Source organism: Pelobates fuscus, chromosome 7 (genome assembly GCF_036172605.1).
Source record: "Pelobates fuscus isolate aPelFus1 chromosome 7, aPelFus1.pri, whole genome shotgun sequence".
NCBI lineage: Eukaryota > Metazoa > Chordata > Amphibia > Anura > Pelobatidae > Pelobates > Pelobates fuscus.
The window spans coordinates 107,112,530-107,132,291 of record NC_086323.1 but is presented as its reverse complement, the minus strand read 5'-3'; the positions used below and the strand labels follow the sequence as shown (position 1 = coordinate 107,132,291).

Sequence of the window (19,762 nt, the reverse complement as noted above, 5' to 3'; positions counted from 1 at the left end):
TAGTCACCAGTACACCTATTATTATTATTATTATTATTATTATTATTATTGCAATTTATATAGCGCCAACAAATTCCATAGAGCTTTACAATATTATTTAAGGGGGGGATTAGACTATAAATAGAACAATTACAAGAAAACTCACAGAAACGATAGGTTGAAGGGGGCCCTGCTCAAACAAGCTTACAGTCTATAGGAGGTGGGGTATAAAACACATTAGGACAGGGAATAGAAGTCAAATTAGGTGGGAGTGGAGCAGAGCGGGAGGAGAGAGTAGAGTGCTGCCCTTTAGGAGAGAGCAAGAGGCAGGTATGTGAGGTAGAGGTTAGTCTGGGAGGCCATAGGCTTTCCTAAATAAATTAGTTTTAAGGCACTTCTTAAATGATTGAAGACTAGGGGAGAGTCTGATGGCAGTAGGCAGGCTATTCCATAGGACGGGAGCCGCCCGCAAAAAGTCCTGCAAGCGTGAGTTGGCCGTACGGGTAAGAGCAGCGGACAGAAGAAGGTCACAGGCTTATTGTTTTTGTTTTGCTTAGTATAATTATTCCCTTCAGGCTTTTTGCAGTAAATGCTGTCTTTTCAGAGAAAATGCAGTGTTTACATTACATCCTAGGGATACCTCCAGCGGCCACTCCTCAGATGGCTACTAGATGTGCTTCCTGGGGAAGTGCTGGACAGTGTGCAGTACTGCCATTTAGTGTCTCCACTCTCTGCATGGAGACACTGAACTTTCCTCATAGAGATGAATTTATTCAATGAATCTCTATGAGGAAATGCTGACTGCCCAGGACTGGCTTGTGCTGGCTCTTCCCCTGATCTGCCTCCTTTACACTCTCAGCCAATCCAATGTTTTCCTATGTGAAAGCATTGTGATTGGCTTTAAATAACACTTCTGATGATATCAGCCCAACGGGCAGAGCCAACAGCAGCAGACTGGAATAAAAGTAAGATTTTGCGATATTTAGGGTGGCAAGGGGGGGAGGACAGAGGGCCTAGATGTTGGTTTTAACACTGTAGAGTCCAGAATATATGTTTGTGTTCCTGACCATGTAGTGTTACTTTAAAAGTAAATTGCTGGTTGTGAAAATATTCATTTTTTTTTTTTTGTTAAAATTTCAGGGAAGGTTCAGGCAGTCTCTTTAAGAGATATTTATGCTCAGGCAAATAATCGTGATAGTTTCCCAAGCATCTTGCAGAAAAACGAGCCAGATTGGGAGAAGAGACGAACTGTTAACCTTTCCAAGTTGATTAATGTTTACAGGTAAGACAGCATTAAATCATACAATTGAGATTTATCCGTTATTGAAAGAATAATGAAAGAAGATTTTGTATTAATGATGTCATGAAAAAATGAAACAAGGAAAGTTATGTACTTCTACCTATTCGAGGTATTCACTAAATGTGGAATGTGCCTCTGAATTGCAAATTGTGGGCATATTTCCACCCCAAATTGCCCAATAAGCAAATCAAAAAGTTTGGCTCGAACAAATTGGCTCGAACTACTTCCAAATTCTCCTTTTGAAAAAGGGCCAAATAATTAATGCATGGGTCCAGACTACTAACTAAGCTCTCTCCTAATTATACACTCCTACTACTTTTCTTTCAAATGCTATGTGTGTTGTGGGTTACATTTATGGATGGCATTTGATAGTTCTTACACACAGGACCTGCATATTCAGTTTAGAGGAACAATCCAAGCACCATAACCACTAATGGTGTACCTTCCCAATGGAAGTAGTCAAAATGTTTTAGTAATCTGCTGGGGATTGCTCCCTGCCTCCACTTCAATCATATCTCAGCTCTGATTTAAACCCATCAAGGTAGGCTTAATTCATTAGCTGAGAGGGCTTAGGATCGCCATCGACAGTGTGGATATTTATGAAAATGCCTTCTGATTTTTACAGTGCTGAGGTGGAGTCCCTGCAGACCATACCCATTTCTGGAAGCAACTGCAGCGACTTGCTTATTACTACGAAAAATGGCTTGTCATTGCTGCGAGGTCAAGATTTAGATCAAAGGTGGAGTCTCAACCTTAGCAACATCAGTAGGTTTGTATCATATGAATAATAATATTATCCAATACTATCTTCATTGTATTAATCCTTAAACCTGTTTAACTTTGTATATTGTCTTGTACTGTACTGATGGGTTACCAGTGTTACCTGTCTGTGATTCTGGAAGATTTTTTTCTCATTTGTATTTCTCGACATCATTTTTTTCTCCGTTCATCCTCTCTTTGTGCCATTGCCCTTCTTCTTCTCAGTGAAAGGGAGATGGGCAGAAAAGTGAACAAACCTTTAGTATTTTTTGTCCATTTCCCTGTAGTTATTAGTGTCTCTGTCCACTTCCATTTTATTATAAGTGTCTCTTTCCATTGTCTTCTATTTAGTCTCTCTACATTTCTCTTTATGTTGTGCCTCTCACTCCTTATTTTGATGTATCCCTCCACAACTCCTGTGTGTCTCACTGTTCCCAGTCCTGACCTCTGTAGTAGCATGCTGTATACCAGTGGATGAAGGTGCTGGATACTGCTACAATATGCTATAAAGATGTAATAACAAATATAACTTTATTTATTTTAACAATTTGTAAATTTTTATTTTATTGAGATTGAAATGGTTACAGAAAGTTAATGCAGACCAGCGTACAACAGCATGATATGTCAATATATAATTACAACCCCCTTTTTTTTTTTTGTTATATTAATAATTACATGATAACTTTATCAACACATGCTTGTAATGTTAGAAGTAAAAGCAAGAAAAACACAGTGCCGGTTATTATGGTTAGGGTAACAAAATGTAAGTCATAGACACAGAGAGTGATTTAAAGTGAAAATAAACCCCTAGGAGGCTGTCACGAACGCACCCTACTTCAAGAGTGGCCGTGACGTAGATGTGGTGGTGAAAGGGTTAAAGTTCACTATTTGTCTGCACTAGACCGGAAATAATGATAAAATCCCCCTTAACATCACCCACACTTAAGCATAAATATTACTATCTTACTACGTAGTTGTTCAGGTATGATCAATAGCTCCCTGCAGGCAATCTGATGTAAACACTGTATTTTCAGAGAAAATACAGTGTTTACATTGATTGATAGGAATACCTCCAGTGGCCGTCACTCAGATGGATGCCGCCCTCTGAAGTATGTGTGCATGTGCGGCAAAGCCGCGCATGCGCACAAGGGAGCAATGACGCTTCCAAATGGAAGCGTCTGATTGCTCCCTGCTCGCGCCCGCCTATTTCGTCATTTTGACGAAATAAGGGGCGCGGCTTCACGAGGCTCCCGGCGCTGGAACCAGGTGAGTAAAAGACTCTGCCTGGAGAGTCCCTTTAACGCTGCCACCACCAAGACAATTTATAAATGGGATGCCTTGGTCCCCCAGGTAACTTAATACGAAAGACCCACCAAATATTACTAAGCATAATATAAAAGCAATTGCAAAACACTAATTATTCTCTTCAGGTAACGTGATTCTTTACCAGACAAAGGCAGAACTTAATAAAGGAATATTTATTATGAGCAAAAAATAGTCACAATGCATACAGGAATATAGATGACAATCAAATTAGTTACACCAACTGTCATGCTTCTGATCATGTCAGAGAGGAGACAATTGCAAGGGTTATTGGTTAAAACTTTGTCGTATTAGATCATATTTACTGAAATAAAGAATAAAGGGCAATCTGCCACAAACAGGATACTTTGTGAGAAAAAACAGGGTTTAGCCGATATGCCACAAACAAGATCTTTAGAAAGTAAATGAATAAAGTCTTTTGTATACAATCAGGCTTGAAGTTATACCAAGTAGTTAAGGATTTCCATACCTTTTAGGATAAGGCAATACAGGATCATGCAGAGTTGCAGAGTTTGAAACCGGTAGGTATATTCCAAAATAATATAATGCAGGTTGCTTACGAGATCATGCAGTGATGCAGCAATTGAAGCAGTTAAGATTCTTCAATGAAGGCAATACGCCACAAATCAGGATTCTTGGAAGCTGATAAGGAAAGTCGTTCAGGATGAAGTAAGGCAGGTTAGTGTCTTTCAGTATGAGGAAATGCAGATGAGTACAGGATGAGGCACTGCAGGTAAGTTCTCTACAGAATGAAATAATGTAGATAAAATACAGGATATTACCAGGAACAGAGATTCTTTATCAGAGCATAGACTTCATTGTCAAGTGAGTCTACTGGGAGTAGACTTATCAAGCCTCCTAATTACTTAATCCAAGTGAGGTTATTAAGGTGAGTGAATAGAGGCTAGGGAGGCCACTAGAGGAGAAAATCATGAAGTTCACTTAAAGGGCCAGTAATAAACGAAAAAGTCTTACATGTCAGTTTTGAAACCTGACACCAACAACAGATAAAAATAAAAGGGATAAATAACAGAAGTCCTAATTACTTCTGCCCAGGGTGTCTCTGGTAAGAAAGGTGGTGACTCACTTAGAATTAGATTCTGGTCTGCAAGCAAGTACAAATACACATCGCAGTATCATTGGATATATACCCTGTGGATTACCACAGGTGTAGATAAGGCGTACCTATAGTAACTATAAGTGACCACCCCTTTGTGTTCCAGGCCAACATCAATCCAAATGGAAACATTTAGTTCTATCTCCTCTTATGTACTTGCCACAGAAATAACAATTGCATCTATGACTGTGTTACCATCTTTCCAATCCATAGATAAGTCACACTCCTTACTTGTGACCCAATATAGCGGACATCACAATCCCTTCCCCTGTGGTTAAGTTACGCAAATCATGTTTGGGCTTAAATAGAAGCTTATGCTGGTCACATTCCAAATGTAACAAAAATGAGGCTTAATTATTATTCTGCGGGTAAGTATTAATGTTTCTTTTGGATATGATACTGGAACACAAGACTTGTTTGTTTGTTTGTTTGTTTCTTTTCTTTCTTGAAAGATAATGATCATTAACATATGATAGAAAGCAACTCATCAATTAAAAGGTACAGGCCATATGGCTGAAGCCAGCTAGTTTACAGTGGGACTAGACATCCAGGCATCGCAAGTGTAGAATCTCACACCCTGCAGAGCTTTTAATTAATCAAAGGATCAATCCATGTTGTAAACCATTCTCTTTCGCATTCTTATGCAATTTACATTACCCCTTCTGTCATCTGACCTTGCAACCAAGTGGCCAATTCATATGTGCACTACCAATTACATTAAATGGCAATATTCTATTGTGAAACAATGAATTATGCACCCTTGGTGTGACAAAGGCCCCTAGGTAAGCGAAATGTGAAACTCACATTAAAAAAAACAATGATATGCTCCCCACATCATATAATAACGACAGGTGTAATGCTGTGACACCACGCAAGAGATGGTAAGTTTCAGAGCTCCGTCCTGTGGTCAGCTAATGCCCCGCTGGGGTAACACAGAGTCCAGCCACGAAAGTCTCAATACTTGGGCTGGCAGCCCAGCAGAATGAAGACAGGCAGTCACATTATGAAGATTTGGCAGACTTAGTGATGTCTACCCAACAATATTTATTAATATACATATAAAAACAATAAAAGTGCAGTAACAGCAAGAATTAACAAAGTGCCAAAATGCGTTTTGCCAATAATCTAGGCTTCTTCAGTCAACTTGTGAACATTGTACCATTTGCACTATATTTTGACTATTTTGTTTTTGCATATGCTGCTCTCCTGCCTATGTATCACTGTTATTAAATGGCAACATACCCCATTTTAGCGCTCCACTTTTTATAGGTGTTTTTCATTTATATGTACATTATTTTTTATTTTGATGAGGGGAGTAACCCCACACAAGTGTTTTTGAGCTGCTAATTTGTGTCTAAGTATTTAAGCATTTTTTTACACACTACACCTTTGTTGTTTACACCCAATCAAGCATGTTCGATTTTTAATTTATTATTATTATTATTTTTTATTAGCGAACTAGTTTAGCTAACATGTATAGTGATCTAATTGTGTTGCTTTTCTCTCAACAGTCTGCCTCAACCTGGATACTTTAACAATGATGAAAATCTAGATTTTCTCCTGCAGGTCCAGAGCAATCATGTGAAAAAGGTATGTAATGCCTCTATGATGGTGAATCATGTCCTTGTCCCTGGGGTATTCATGTGACATTCATTAGACTTGTAAAATGCCCCCATTCACCTACAAATTTAGCAGTTCATAATTAGAATTAACACAAAGCCTATGTTCTAAATTGGTCTAGAGAAACTAATAAATGCATCCCAATAACACAATGATATCGTAAGAAAGCTTGTCTTTTGAACAAAAATGGTCTTAGTAAAGGGTCAGCATAGGCAACATAAGCATTTTTCATTACTGCGTAATGTACGATGCAGAGTAGCCCCAGACCTTGCTAAAATTTCTGAAAGTGGGTGACAACCCACCATGGCTACCAATCAAACAACCTTAGTTGCCTTATGTTACGTTCATTTCCTATGGTTTGTACTCTCGTTTTCAAGTATGTAATGCACACACAATAGAAATGTCTGTCTATCTCTCCTCCCTTGAAAAAGACACATCATGGACTGCATATGTCCTCTCCATGGTTTTCCAATAGGAAAACACAAAGCAGCCCACAACAGTTAACCAGCTGTGCAAAAATCTCCAGTGTTCAAGAAAAACTACAAGGTTTCATTAGAAAGCTCAGTTACCATAGATCAGAATGAGAGGCTTCTGTTTGAAATTCTCATTTTGGTGTTGGAGGGACAACTGGTGAATGTTCTGCTGGCAAATCTTGGCTGGATGTGGATATTACTTTGACACGTACCTAGAGATTGTTACACCCCTTCATGGTTTTCCTTGATCTTCTTTCAGTAGGGCAATGCAAGTTGCCACAGTGCAAAAATTGTTCAGTAATAGTTTGAGGAACATCACAAGGAGTTCAAGGTGTTGCCTTGGTCTCCAAATTTCCAGATATTAATCCTATTGTGCATCTGTGGAATGTGCTGGACCAAAAAATCTGGTCCTTTGAGGCCCCACCTCACAACCTGCTGCTGTGTCTTGATGCCAAATACCAAAGGACATGTTCAGAGGTCTTGTGAAGTCCATGCATCGACACAGCAGAGCTGTTTGGGCAGCACATAGGGACTTATACAATATTAGGCAGGTGGTTTTAATGTTGTGGCTGATCATCATATATAGGCCTGCTATATTTATTTTGCATGCATAAGAAGATTTTAAATATGTGCATATAGAAATGCAAGAAAGACAAACATTTATATTATTAACAATTTAGGAAACATTTATTGAGTGTTTTTCAAGATGATAAAATAATAATGATACATTCCCTATTATATGGTTAGCTATATTATATTGGGTGGTATTTCATTTCAGATCATTGTAGTAGATGGCACTTCGGGTGAATTTCTTTGGGAAAGTGAAGTCTCTTGGAATCAGCAAGAAGCTCAGGCTGCGTCTGTTCTGACCCCTGAAAGAAAATCTGTTTTCCTTTTCTGGGGAGAGGGAAGTCCTGCTTCTAATGGCTCTGTGAGTATATTGGAAAGAGCAGATGTAATGTAGTAATATATTACAGTGCCCCCACTAATATTGGAACCCTTGGTAAATATGCGCAAAGCTGTGAAAAAATGTCTTTATTGTTTGAACCTCTTGATTGTTTGTTCAACAAATACACAAAAATACTCTGCTCTCATTGAAATCAAACAATTGCAAATACAACACAGGTTTATTCAAAACAAAATCTTTTTTAAATATTTGTGTGGCACAATTATTGGCACCCTTTTTTGTCAGTACCTCAACATATTAAGTTTCTGGAGAGATTCTGGATGGAGAAATGGTTTCATATCAATTGCTATGTATTCTCCAACCTCAGCAGGCATTATAGGAGAAGGCTCACAGCTGTTATCTTGGCAAAGGGAGATAGCACAAAATATTGACTAAAGTGACGCCAATAATTGTGCCACACATGTATTTAACAAATATTTTATTTTCTATAAACGTGTGTTCTGTTTGCAATTTTTTGATATCCATGAAAGCAGAGTGTTTTTGTGTATTTTATGAACAAAAGATCAAAAGCTTAAACAATATATACAATTTTTCACATCCCTATATTTTTTTATTTCTTTTTTTGCAATTTATATTCTTTATTTTTGTGTGCAGAGGCAGTTACAGAAATTTGTCAAGTGCCACAACAGCACGCATGGATTGATCATTGGTTTTTCACAGTGGCATTACAAAAGGCTGCACATTTTATTTTATACAGTTTGGAATAAGCTAAAAATAGCATTGGCATGAATAAAGTTGTTAAGCGTTTGGCATATAACATTAAGACAATATGAGGATGACATGCGCCGGACAAGTAGCTGTAGTACAGTGTGAGTGTAGCTGTAGTGGTTGTGGGGGGCGATAGCTGTCAGCTTGGACATAAGTAACACAGTTTTGTCCTGAAATATAATGTTTCGCTGTGGATAAGCTAGCCATAAAGTTTTCTATGCTGGTATGAGTGGTGCCGTGTTGTGTGGTAGGCGGTTTTTGCTCTGTGAAGCTTTGGTATGGTGTGGACCTCATTGTGTTACAGTATAATAAGATAAGCTGGTGGCTCTTGTGGTCTGTCTATGTGGTGCCAGGCTATAACAGGGAAGTCAGTGCCCCCGTTAGCTGTTGTTTAAAGATCCCCTGTTACCCGGGGGGTGGGGGTTGGGAATTCAAATGGGCTCTACATAAGTGGCTATAAAGTGCCCTTGGTTGCCGGTACTAGTGTGGGTTCTGCCATAAAATTTAGACGCTAACATTTTAACCTTTATACGTTTTAGCTGGTTCATGAGTTCAGGGGGTGCAGCGAGTAATGCTGCTTAAAGTAGACTGGTCAGGATAGCTTCAGGGCTGCCTCAGGTTTTGGTTGCCGCAGTGATTGCTGTCTGGGCTCTTCTAGGGACAAATGGGACCGCTGTTGCGGGGTTCCAAGTGGAGCTGTGTGCCAACGTGGTTCTGGTCTCCGAGGGAGGATAAGTGATCGGGGGAAGTCCCAGGGTTGGTAGCAGTTCATTTGTCTCTTGTAAGTCCCGGATGGTAGAGGTCGCATTCCTGTGGTGGATCAACAGTGTGCGCAAACCTCTCCAATGGTAGGTGATTTTATGTTGGCGTAAGAGGGCTGTAAAGGGCTGGAGTGTGCGTCTCCAAGCCAGGGTGGACCCCGACAGGTCTGCATAAAAAGAAAGCTGCATATTCTCAAACGGATACGGTGATTGGTTCCGCGTGGCCTGCATTACCGCCACCTTGTCCCCGTGATTTCGGAAGCAAACCAGAAGGTCTTGTGGGGCCGTTGGTGGGGCCTTAGTTGCTCGTGGTAGGCGAAACAGATTTTTTATGGGTACCTGGCTGGCTTGCTAGTAGTCTCCGCAATGTGTGTGGGAGCTCAATATCCGGTATCGCCTCTCCTCTGCCTCGGATTTTGATGTTCCGGCTGCGACTCAGATCCTCTAAGATTGCTATGCGCTGCTCATAGGTAAAATGCTGTAGTTTGATCTCCTGGACCGTTTGTTGTAGGAGTTGCGTGTGTTGTTTGGTGCACTGGGAGTCAGCCTCCAGTGTGCCCAGATGGCCCATAAGGCCCTGTAGGTCCTTGCGCAGTTGGGCCATGTCGGCCTGTATTGTTAGTCAGAGCTCTGCTAGGAGGTCTTTCATGACCGTAACGTTCACAGGTGAGGAGTCTGCTTTTGGGGGTGACTTGCGGGGTGGTATTTCCACATGTGGATGCTCCATCTCTGTCTCTGTGGTGAAGTCATCGGAGACATCCGAGCCGTAGTCGTTGGAGCCTTGGGCGCTAAGCACCTGCTTCCACATGTCGCCGATGCTGTGATGTTGCCACAGGTTGTCGGGTTTAGACTTTTTATTTTTGCGGCCCATATCGTGGGTGGCTGCCCGCGGGTCGGTTTGGTGCCGGTTTTGTTGGGCTGAGTTTGTGTTAGCTGGTCCAAAGTACTCTTTTGCTGCGGAGCTCGCTTGGCGTGCGGCCATTCAGGTCGGTTGCTTGGCTCCGGCCTCCACAGCCCTATATTTACCAAGGGTCCCCATATTAGTGGAGGGCACTGTATATGTGAAAGCAGAAATTACCATTCCACTGGCATTGTATTTATCTCAATCTCAGTAATCAACTTTTACTTCCCTAAAATAAAGGCTGAACTGAAGCTATACAGCCTATTAGACTAAATCAGAGATGCAGACTTTAGAACATGTATTTGTTTTGGTGTCTGGCAGGTTCTTCATACAAAAACCAACCCTCAATGGAAAAGACATCTCTATCTGTTGCATCCAATGTACCCTGGTGTTTTACTGGATCTCTACAATGTTTCCACAACTATCATAGCCTCAGCTGGTAAGTGAGAGCCAAAGTTTTCAACCCAAATTATCCTAATACAGGTAATATGACCCAGTGTTAATATCCATTTCTACTAAAGAAGAGATGTATTATATATTTTGAATCAATGGAACAATAATCAGAGTTATTCACTGAAGTGTGAATTGACAGGATTGTCATCAAATAGAATTGTATATTATAGTCAAAATAGCCAAATGGAAAACATAATTGGTGTGAGAATTTGGCATAAAATCTGTAATTCAAATTCTGACAATTGACAGATTCATGAATAACCATACAATATCTTGGAATATGTAATGTGTTACGGTTATACATATAGATCTTTTTTCTCCTTATCTTGGTAGCTGCTTTGTACAGGGTAAATATTGACACTACCTGTTATGACAGATTGCATTTATTTTCATATAGTTTATAAAATCTTATCTAATTTATACAAGCTGATTGTTTGGATTGTTCGGATTGTATTAAAGTGAAAATCACCATTTGTCGTAATCACCAATATAATAAACTGAACATACTGGGAATGGGCTCAGATAGTGTTAAGTGGATGTGATGTTGGCTAAATGATTCTGTTCAGAAATTATGAATGTTTTCCAGATAATTTATACCTAAAAAAACCCACAAATACACACACAATTACACCCTCAGACGCACACACACAAATAGACCTTTAAACATACACACAAAGAATCCCTCAAAACATTCATAAATACAGGTACACACTTAGGAATGTACATTACATAAAATTAAACCATGAGAAAGAATAAAAGGAGCACAAAATATAGGGGTGCACTCCCACCTTGCTCCTTGAATTGCTCTGTGCTGGCTCCTGGTTAAAGACTCTGCAAAAAACAGCCTAGTTTCAGGTCCCTACTAAAGTGCGCCAATGCAGGAAGGCCTGTCAAAGCTGGCTGGAAATTAAACTTTAATTTACTTACTAGACAGCTCTGACAGGCCTTCTTGCATTACACAAAAGCACAGTTACCTTCATAGTTACGTTGGCTGCCCTCTTGTGCCTGATTTGACAACTTACATTCTTTCTGTGTATAATGGCATTCTTTCTACGTATAGTCCTCAGACAATAAACTGCTATTATAATGATTGACACCCTGTATTTACTGGTCCGGGATTCAGCACTCCTCACCAGGATGTCACTGGGAGGAGGGATACATTTGCCCTGGTGCTATTCCCTTGGGTCTGAGCCTGGGGACAACCTTTAAAAGTGTTCCCCTTTCCTTTAGTATTTAGTAAAATATAAACATTGGGTACAAAGTTACAATTCATAAACAAAGTTACCTTGTGTCCTAGATGTTCCCCTGACTGGAACCCAACCATGTTATTCCTTCTTTGTAATATCTCTTTAAACTTTAAAGGAACACATATGTATTCCAAACACTATAGTGTTGGATTGGTTGTTTAGGTGATACTCTCCCCTCCCCCCCATCCTCAAATCGCAGTGAAAAGGTAGTTTAGTTACTTTTTCTGCCTCACCCCACCGGTCTTGCTGCAGCTGGCCCCTCCTCCATGGCTGAGATCATCATTATTGACAATCTCAGCCTATCCAATGCTTTCCCATAGGAAAGCATTGAGAGGCTATTGTGCATGCCCTGCAAAATGCCCCCCTAGCCAATCAGCATCTCCTCATATATATGCATTGAATCAATGCATCTATATGGATGTATGCAGAGCGTGGATACACTGAAATTAGGTGCTGCACACTGTGCGGCACTAGACTGGGAAGCAACTCTAATGGCTGTCTAAGGGACTGCCACTAGAGGTGTTACTAGGCAGCAGTGTAAGCACTGCTTCTTCTCTGAAAAAACAGTGTTTACATTAAATAGCCTGGAGGGCAGGCCATAGACACCAGTACCACTACACAAAACTGTAGTGGTTCTGGTAACTATAGTTTTTCTTTAATACCACTTAGGGCCCCCAGAGGAAAATGGTTCTACACCTCTTGCCAGCATTTGTACAAGGTCTCTCACTCCCAGCATATTATACCTCCTTACTACTCCCTGACAAAGAAGGATTGGTTATGCTGTGGGCCCTGTACAAAAAGCCACTTTGCCCAGTCGGTGATTAAAGTCTTGCAATATGGTATATGTTGATGGCTAGTCACTGGTGATATTCATTATTCTTTTTTTTTTATATAGATTACCAAGTACTATAATGACACATCTTGTGCAGCAAATGTAGATTTAAAAAAAAAAAAAAAAAATCTGTAGTATCCATTACTAAATGTTAAAACATTTTTTCAATAATGTAATAAAAGATACAGGACAGTAAACCGTGCATTATGAAAACTAAGAACGTTAATAAAAATTAAGTCTTTAAGGTGCTATGGAAACTGCCATAAGCCACAAGATGTCCTGCTCATAGTTTATGATGTGTCTTGAACTCATCAAAATATATATTTCTCCATAATAATCAGTATGTATTATATAAACATGATTTAAATGTTCTCTTAAATGAGATGATCAACCTTACCTTACTAAACTGTGTTTGCTTTGTTTTCCTTCCCTCGTTAAGTTGGCATTAAGGAGCTGGAAAAGGACGCCTTTTTTACCATCTTGACAGCAGATCAGGAGGTTGGGACATCAGACAAGCTTGCACAGGATCTTGTAGTCCACAAGCTCAACATGAGATGGGCTCTATCTCACAGTCGAGCTATATCCCTAGGGAGTGCAACAATGAGGCCTAAAGTAGAAGATGTGAAAAAGATTCTTGGTAGATTGAAGTTCAGCAATATTCCACAGATGGTAAGAATACAACATATCTCAGTACCAGTTAATTATTTATGGCTATTGTCATTTTTACCTCACTCACAGTGTGTAAACGTGTTGTCGTTCGGCAGAACGACCACAGGCCAAATATTACAAGATTATTCACTAAACTTAGAATTTTCACAAATTAATTATGAATTACCAAACTGAGGCAAAAATAGCCAAGCTGTGTATATGGCTGAATTTGAGGATTTTTCCAGATCAGCTATTTCTGCCTCTGTTTTGCCATTTGGATTTAATTTGCAAAAATAAAAGAGTTTTGTGAATTACACTGTCAGTGTTAAATACTCATTTCAAGAGGTGACAGAGTATTATTGAATGTGAAAAAAGGAAAAAATAGGATACTCTGTCACCTCTTGTACACTAAGATTCCCAAGATTTGAATGTAAATTCTCTATATTAGAGGAAAGCTCCAAGCCGATAGTCACTACAGTGTGCTGTGTTGGTTATGGTGTCAAGTGTGCCATGGCCCCATGCCAGTGTTAGCATTCAAACTATTCGCAAACAGTTTGACAACTTACCTGGGGTCTGCTGGGCAAAGGTCACCTTCTCCTCTGCTGCTGGACAATACCTATTGTCCTCCCCCCGGCCCCCACCCCTGAGGTGGAGGCCTTAAATTAGAATAAGGGGGGCAGACCTATTGACCTGAGCGGTGGGTGGGGGCCCTAAATAAAAATAAAAAAAAGTAATCCTCCCGCCCCCTAGGTGACTAGGGGTCCCCAAGCCCCTAGTCACCCCCCTCCCCAAAAAAATGTATGAAACCCCTACCTATCCCTCTCACCCTAAAAATAGTGAGGGAGGACCAATAACTAGGTACCTGTAAAAAATAAAAACAAAACTTACTTTTTTCTAAAATCTTCTTTTTTCAGCCCCCAAAAAGGGCAAATAAAAATCCATAATAACCGTCGCACTTTGAAGAAAAACAAAAACAGAGTGCCCAAAAAATAATCCATCTTCATCCATGGAGGGCACCGCGCAGACTGAGCTCTGCAGGGCGGGGGAACCTTATAAAGCCTTGCCCCGCCCTGCAATTAAGCTCAGAGCACTCTGGTTGGTTGGTTTTAGCCATCCAATCAGAGTGCTCTGACAGGTAAATAAAGAGACTGACAGGCAAATCTCTACATTTACCTGTCACAGCACTCTGATTGGTTAGCTTGGAATCCAGCCAATCAGAGTGCTCTGTGTCATTTTACACAGCGTGGGAAAGTTCTTTGGAATTTTCCCACGCTGTGTAATTTGACTCATAACTCTCGGATTGGTTACTTGCAATCAACCAACCAGAGTGTTGTTATGAGTCAAATTACACAGCGTGGGAAAATTCCAAAGAACTTTCAGGACTATAGACTGAGAATATTTCCAAATCAGCTTTTTTGACTTAAAGGAACAGTATAATATCAGGAATACAAGTATGCATTTCTGACACTATAGTCCTGAAGTGGCTGTTTAGGTTACCAGCCCCCTTCCAATCTCTGTATTTACTTACCCTTTCTTCCACACCGCACTGGTCTTGCCACGGCTGGCAATGCCTCCATGGGTGAGATTATGAATCTTGATGATTGCAGTCAATCCATTGCTTTCCCATAGGAAAGCATTGGGAAGTTATTGTGCATGTGCAACAAAACGCCATGCTGAGCCAATCAGCATCTCCTCATAGAGATGCATTGAATCAATGCATCTCTTTGGGGAACATTCAGCATTGAGATTTTGAAGACTAGGAAGCACCTCCAGTGGCCATCTGAGTGACTGTCACTAGATGTGTTACTAGGCATCAATGTAAAGAATGCCTTTTCTCTGAAAAAGCAGCATTTACAGTGCTCAGCCTACAAGGAGCAACTTTTGGTTTGCTGCAGTTCGAGGGTATAAACTTTTTTGTGATATAAATGAAGTCATATAAGAGATGAAAAGGTCTTGCACAGCAGTGGATTTAGTAACACTGCAAACAGAGCGTGCATTCCAGTATGGAAGGAGGATTTAAAGGAAGAGTGACATGAGATAAGTACGAGATTATTGTGATTCCTGGAGTTAGCACATGGTTGATTTCCAGAGGAGGGACCGGGATTTGGGGAGACATCACCAGCTGCTAGGAGCAGAAGGATAGAGAGTAAGAGAAGGTGGGAGTAGGATTTAAAAGTTTTGTGTATTTAGAGGTTATAGAGTAATAATAATAATAATATAAAATATAACGGAAGGACCTAAAATAAAATTGCTATAAAATGGTTTAGCTGTGTAAAAAAAAGTATATGTCCTGTTTGTGAATGCAATGCACATGGAATATAAGTAATTATTTATTTTAATTGTTTTTTTACAGCTCTAGTCTCATCGGAAATGTAGGACCAGTGCAGGACAACTTACTATATGAGGCTCTGCTGTTACCAAGTTTACTATATCCCACTGCCTGCGTTGTATTGACTCATACAGTGAACCAGTCTAAACACAACTTTTTGGGCTGAAAGGCCTGTGTGCTATTATGTTTGAGTATGATTTTGTTCAGTGTTTTGACACTCAGCTGTATGTTGCATATTTATGTACTGCTGAGCTTTTTTTAAATTGTAGATTTTCCTTTTTTGCATATTTCCTATGACAGATATGATGTTTTTTTTAAGAAATTGGCATCCCGTTCACTACAGTGGGACTAAAATCATCCCTAGCAATAGGATAACTGTTGCTGTTTTTTGTATTTCATAGTTACTAACTGCATTTAGGTATATTGGTTTTATTTATTTAATGTTTTTTAGTCCATACATGAAAATAGTTTAACTAGTGGCATGGTGTATTTATTTTTTAGATAAATTAAAACCATGTGGATTGTGTAAATACCCAGAATTCCTCTTAGTATTAATGTTTTTACATAATGCCGCAGCTTAAAACCTGAAGATGTCACTGAAATTAAACCAATTTTCTGCTTTGTAAACTTCCTCTTAGATTCTCTCAGAATCATTCATAATTTTGTATGAACATAATTGCAAATTAGTCTCCACTTCTAATAGTCTGTGCAGTTATTATCCTAATGAATGCGGAATAATGCAGAGATCACCTCTATGCAGTTCAGAGCCCTTATCTCGGGCTGAACAGCTATGTACAAGTCCCAGTCTGGGGGGGGAGGGAGGAGGGGGTGCTTAAAATATACAGATAAGCCTATGACAAGGCCACTTTAACTTACCCTACCATAAAAATGTCATGTAATTAGTAAGACGTTTAACATTAAATCATGTATTAAGGGAGAAGAATTACATTTTGGGGTTCGGACACATTTATAAACCATATGGTTTATTATGATGTCTCCAGAACCTCTCAATGGCATTATGTCCCCATTATACATGGGTTACCATAAGATCTCTATTTCTCTCTTTTGCACATAGGAATAAGATTTTTAAGATATTCCGTCTGGATACTTTTTTTTTTTTACCCCCGAGTGCTAGAAACGTGTCTAAAACATTGCAGTGCAAGTGCTTTTGGCACACCTGTAGCAATCAAAGGGTTAAAGTATGCTACATTACCAAATCCGTACCCTGTTCATTATTTTTCAGTGTTCTTGATTTTAATATTTTCAATAAATGTGAGACTGATCTCTAATGTTAGAGATCTAAAAGCTATATTCATATCCCAATGCTGGATGCAATGGTACCTCCCATGACTCCAAACTGAATTGCCCTCACTAGCATTTCGAATACAATGTTAATATGTAGATAGTGATGTTTGGGTGAAAAAAAAAAAAAATTGTAGCTACTAAATTGCTTTTCTATTTTTTTAGTAGTGTTTAAAAAGTAGTCTCTCCATTAAATGGGTTGCCTGTTACCTTTATTAGTACCCATACTACTTCTACTATAGGTCTTATTTCGGTTGTTGACAAAAGCCTGGCTGCAGCATGGTATTTTTTTGCTGGGGCACTTTGCATGTTAATTATCACTCGTCTTCTTCTTGCTAATGTTTAACCATCTATGTAGACTAAGCATGAACCTGCCGTTCTCGTAGACTTGCTTAAGTACCCTGAATTGGCAGTTTTTGTCAGACATGATGCCAACTGGTATGTAATGCACCCAGCCTCATGCTGCCAACAGGTTCTTAGGCAGGCTCTGACAACTGTTACTCTTGGACATTACCACTACTGATTATATAAATAACGTATGAAGCAACTGTGTCTTAACATTATGCTTAGCTTTAATATATTTATAACAATTTAGGTGTTCGCTTATTTCTGATAACTTCCACTCACCTTAATTGGCTATAAAGCCATAGTGTTTCTCATTCCCCCCATCTCACAATACTTATGTAATTAATGATTCCTGTCTTCCATAACACATGTGGATGGCAAGATCAGCCTCACATTTAATCTGTACCTTATTTGAAGGCGCCCGTTGCAGTAAATGGGATGACTAAGTGTATAGTGGTTGTCCCTCAAAACGTGGCACAGCATTCCACATTTTTTTTAGTATATTGTGGCAGCAAGGTACAAATGGTGAGATGTTGTGCTCATCACTTGCAGTGGCCATGTTTGTAGTCAGCATACAGTTAAAGGCCATCATACTAATTAATTTTATTTGTTTCAATTAAACCTTTGCGTTTGCTAGCGATTTGTCTAGTTCAATGTATAAATGGAATTGTATTATCTATAAAGTGCCCACAGTGTCATTTTTGCATATACAAATTAGAAACTTTTGTTTTGTTTTATTGAGTAATGTAATGTTTAATTTGTTAAATCTGACCCTGGTGGTACCTTGTATGACTTTTATGACCTAGCACAATACATTTACAAATGAGGAATGTTTTAGAATAACCCATCTGGATACAACCATTGTATATTTCTAATGTAGAGGCTACACTGCATAGGAACTATCATGTTTATGGGAGTCTGTATATATAGATTTGTACAGTAGGACTTAAAGCAGAAATTGTATTTATTGTATAGATGGAGATGCTTGTTTACAGTATTGTGCTTTATTTAGGTGTGAAAGAGAATAAATGCATTGTTTAATTTTAAGAATGTATTAAGTATTTGTCTAAGTCACTTTATTTAAAGGTATGTTCACTCTTATGATGTAGCTGCTATTTTAAAAGAATTAAAATCCATATATGTAATAAATGTTTCTTGGTGTGTGTTATTGGCCCAGCCAGGTCGGCGTATGAGTTCATGGTGTGCTAGGCAAACAGAACATTTAAATACAATTCTTTAACGCTTACATAGCTTTCATTTAACAAGCTATGTACGACTGGACAGCCCAATGAGCCTGCAAGTCATATTCAGTTAATTATGTTTGACATGAGTGGGGAGTTAAAAAAAAAATAATCTTCCGTGTTTCAACTCCTATCACCCACAGCTAGCTGATTTTTTTTTTTTTTTTATATATATATTTTTCATGTTCACATTGTGGAACAACATTCCTCTGTTGTAATCTGATATATATACATACACAAACACACACAAATCTAAGCATTTCCAAAATGAGATTAGCCTAAAACTCATCAAGATGTAAATTTAGCCCTGCTTAATCTTGGTGTAACTTAAAGCCAGACTGACTGCTGGAAACTTTATACTGACTATCAACTGTCCTGGTCAGTCCTACTCACTTTTGATTGTTAGGCTGAAAATCACAACAGGGTCTGGAAACCCTTATGCTGCCATGGACTTATGCACTAAAACATTTCTGCTTTCCTTGTCTCTGTGTAATCAGCTGCTGGGAATACTAAAAGAAGTCACACCATTTCAGATGGAGTATCAATAAGCATTTAAAGGTTTTAATGCAGTACATTTTATATATAAAAAACAGTTTGTCTAGGCCAGGGCTTCCTAAACTTTTATGGGCCGAGACCCACTTTTCAAAACGGTAATTTTTCGAGACCCACTTGCTTTTAATGCATATTTTAAAAAGTGAACACCATGGCAATTAGCTTTAGAGGCATACAATTGGCACACCATAGGAATCGACTTTAGATGCACACGATTGGCACACCATGACAATTACTTTTAGAGGCATAAAATTGTCACACCATGGCAAACAGCTTTAGAGGCATACAATTGGCACACTATAGCAATCCGCTTCAGATGCATATAATTGGCACCCCGTGGCAATCAGTTTTAGAGACATAAAATTGGCACACCATGGCAACTAGCATTAGAACATCATTGCAATCAGTTTTAGACACATACATTGGAATGTAGTGGTGTACTAGCGTCTGTAATGTTTGCGTCTGAATGCATGGCTGTTTGTATGTAGTGTAGGACTTTAAATGCAGGTGTACTTTTTGTGTGTAGTGTTGGTGTTTGAATGAAGGGGTGTTTGTAGATAATTTTATTGTTTTAATGCAAGGGTGTGTTTGTATGTAATGTGCACCTTCCGACGTTCCTCCTCCAACTCCTCCTCCTACTGACCTATCATCTCTCCTCTCAGCATTCTCTGCCTTAACCCGTCCCGCTACTCCTGCCCTTCCTACTACACCTTCCGACATTTCTCCTATCCCTCCTCCCACTGACCTAACCTCTCTCCTCTCTGCCTTTTCTGCCCTAGCCCGTCCCACTACTCCCGTCCCTCCTACTCCTCGTTCCTTCCACACCCACTCCTGTCTCTTCCGACCCGTTGTCAGTTTTGGCCTCCACCCTGTCTGCTTGTCTCTTATGCCCAGCCCAACCCGCT

At 39.4% G+C, this 19,762-nt stretch overlaps 1 protein-coding gene across 2 annotated transcripts in view; it reads left to right on the top strand.

Moving 5' to 3' along the window:
- Positions 1–18,195, top strand: part of FAM234B (family with sequence similarity 234 member B) — a 34,443-nt gene extending 16,248 nt beyond the window's left edge. For both annotated transcript variants that reach the window (XM_063426357.1, XM_063426356.1), the window contains exons 7-13: positions 1,120–1,261; positions 1,905–2,048; positions 5,990–6,068; positions 7,350–7,502; positions 10,230–10,347; positions 12,880–13,109; positions 15,442–18,195. In XM_063426357.1, the coding sequence (XP_063282427.1) occupies positions 1,120–1,261; positions 1,905–2,048; positions 5,990–6,068; positions 7,350–7,502; positions 10,230–10,347; positions 12,880–13,109; positions 15,442–15,447 (872 nt within the window). In that variant the 3' untranslated portion in view covers positions 15,448–18,195. The remainder of the gene's footprint in view (positions 1–1,119; positions 1,262–1,904; positions 2,049–5,989; positions 6,069–7,349; positions 7,503–10,229; positions 10,348–12,879; positions 13,110–15,441) is intronic.
- Positions 18,196–19,762: the final 1,567 nt, after the last annotated feature.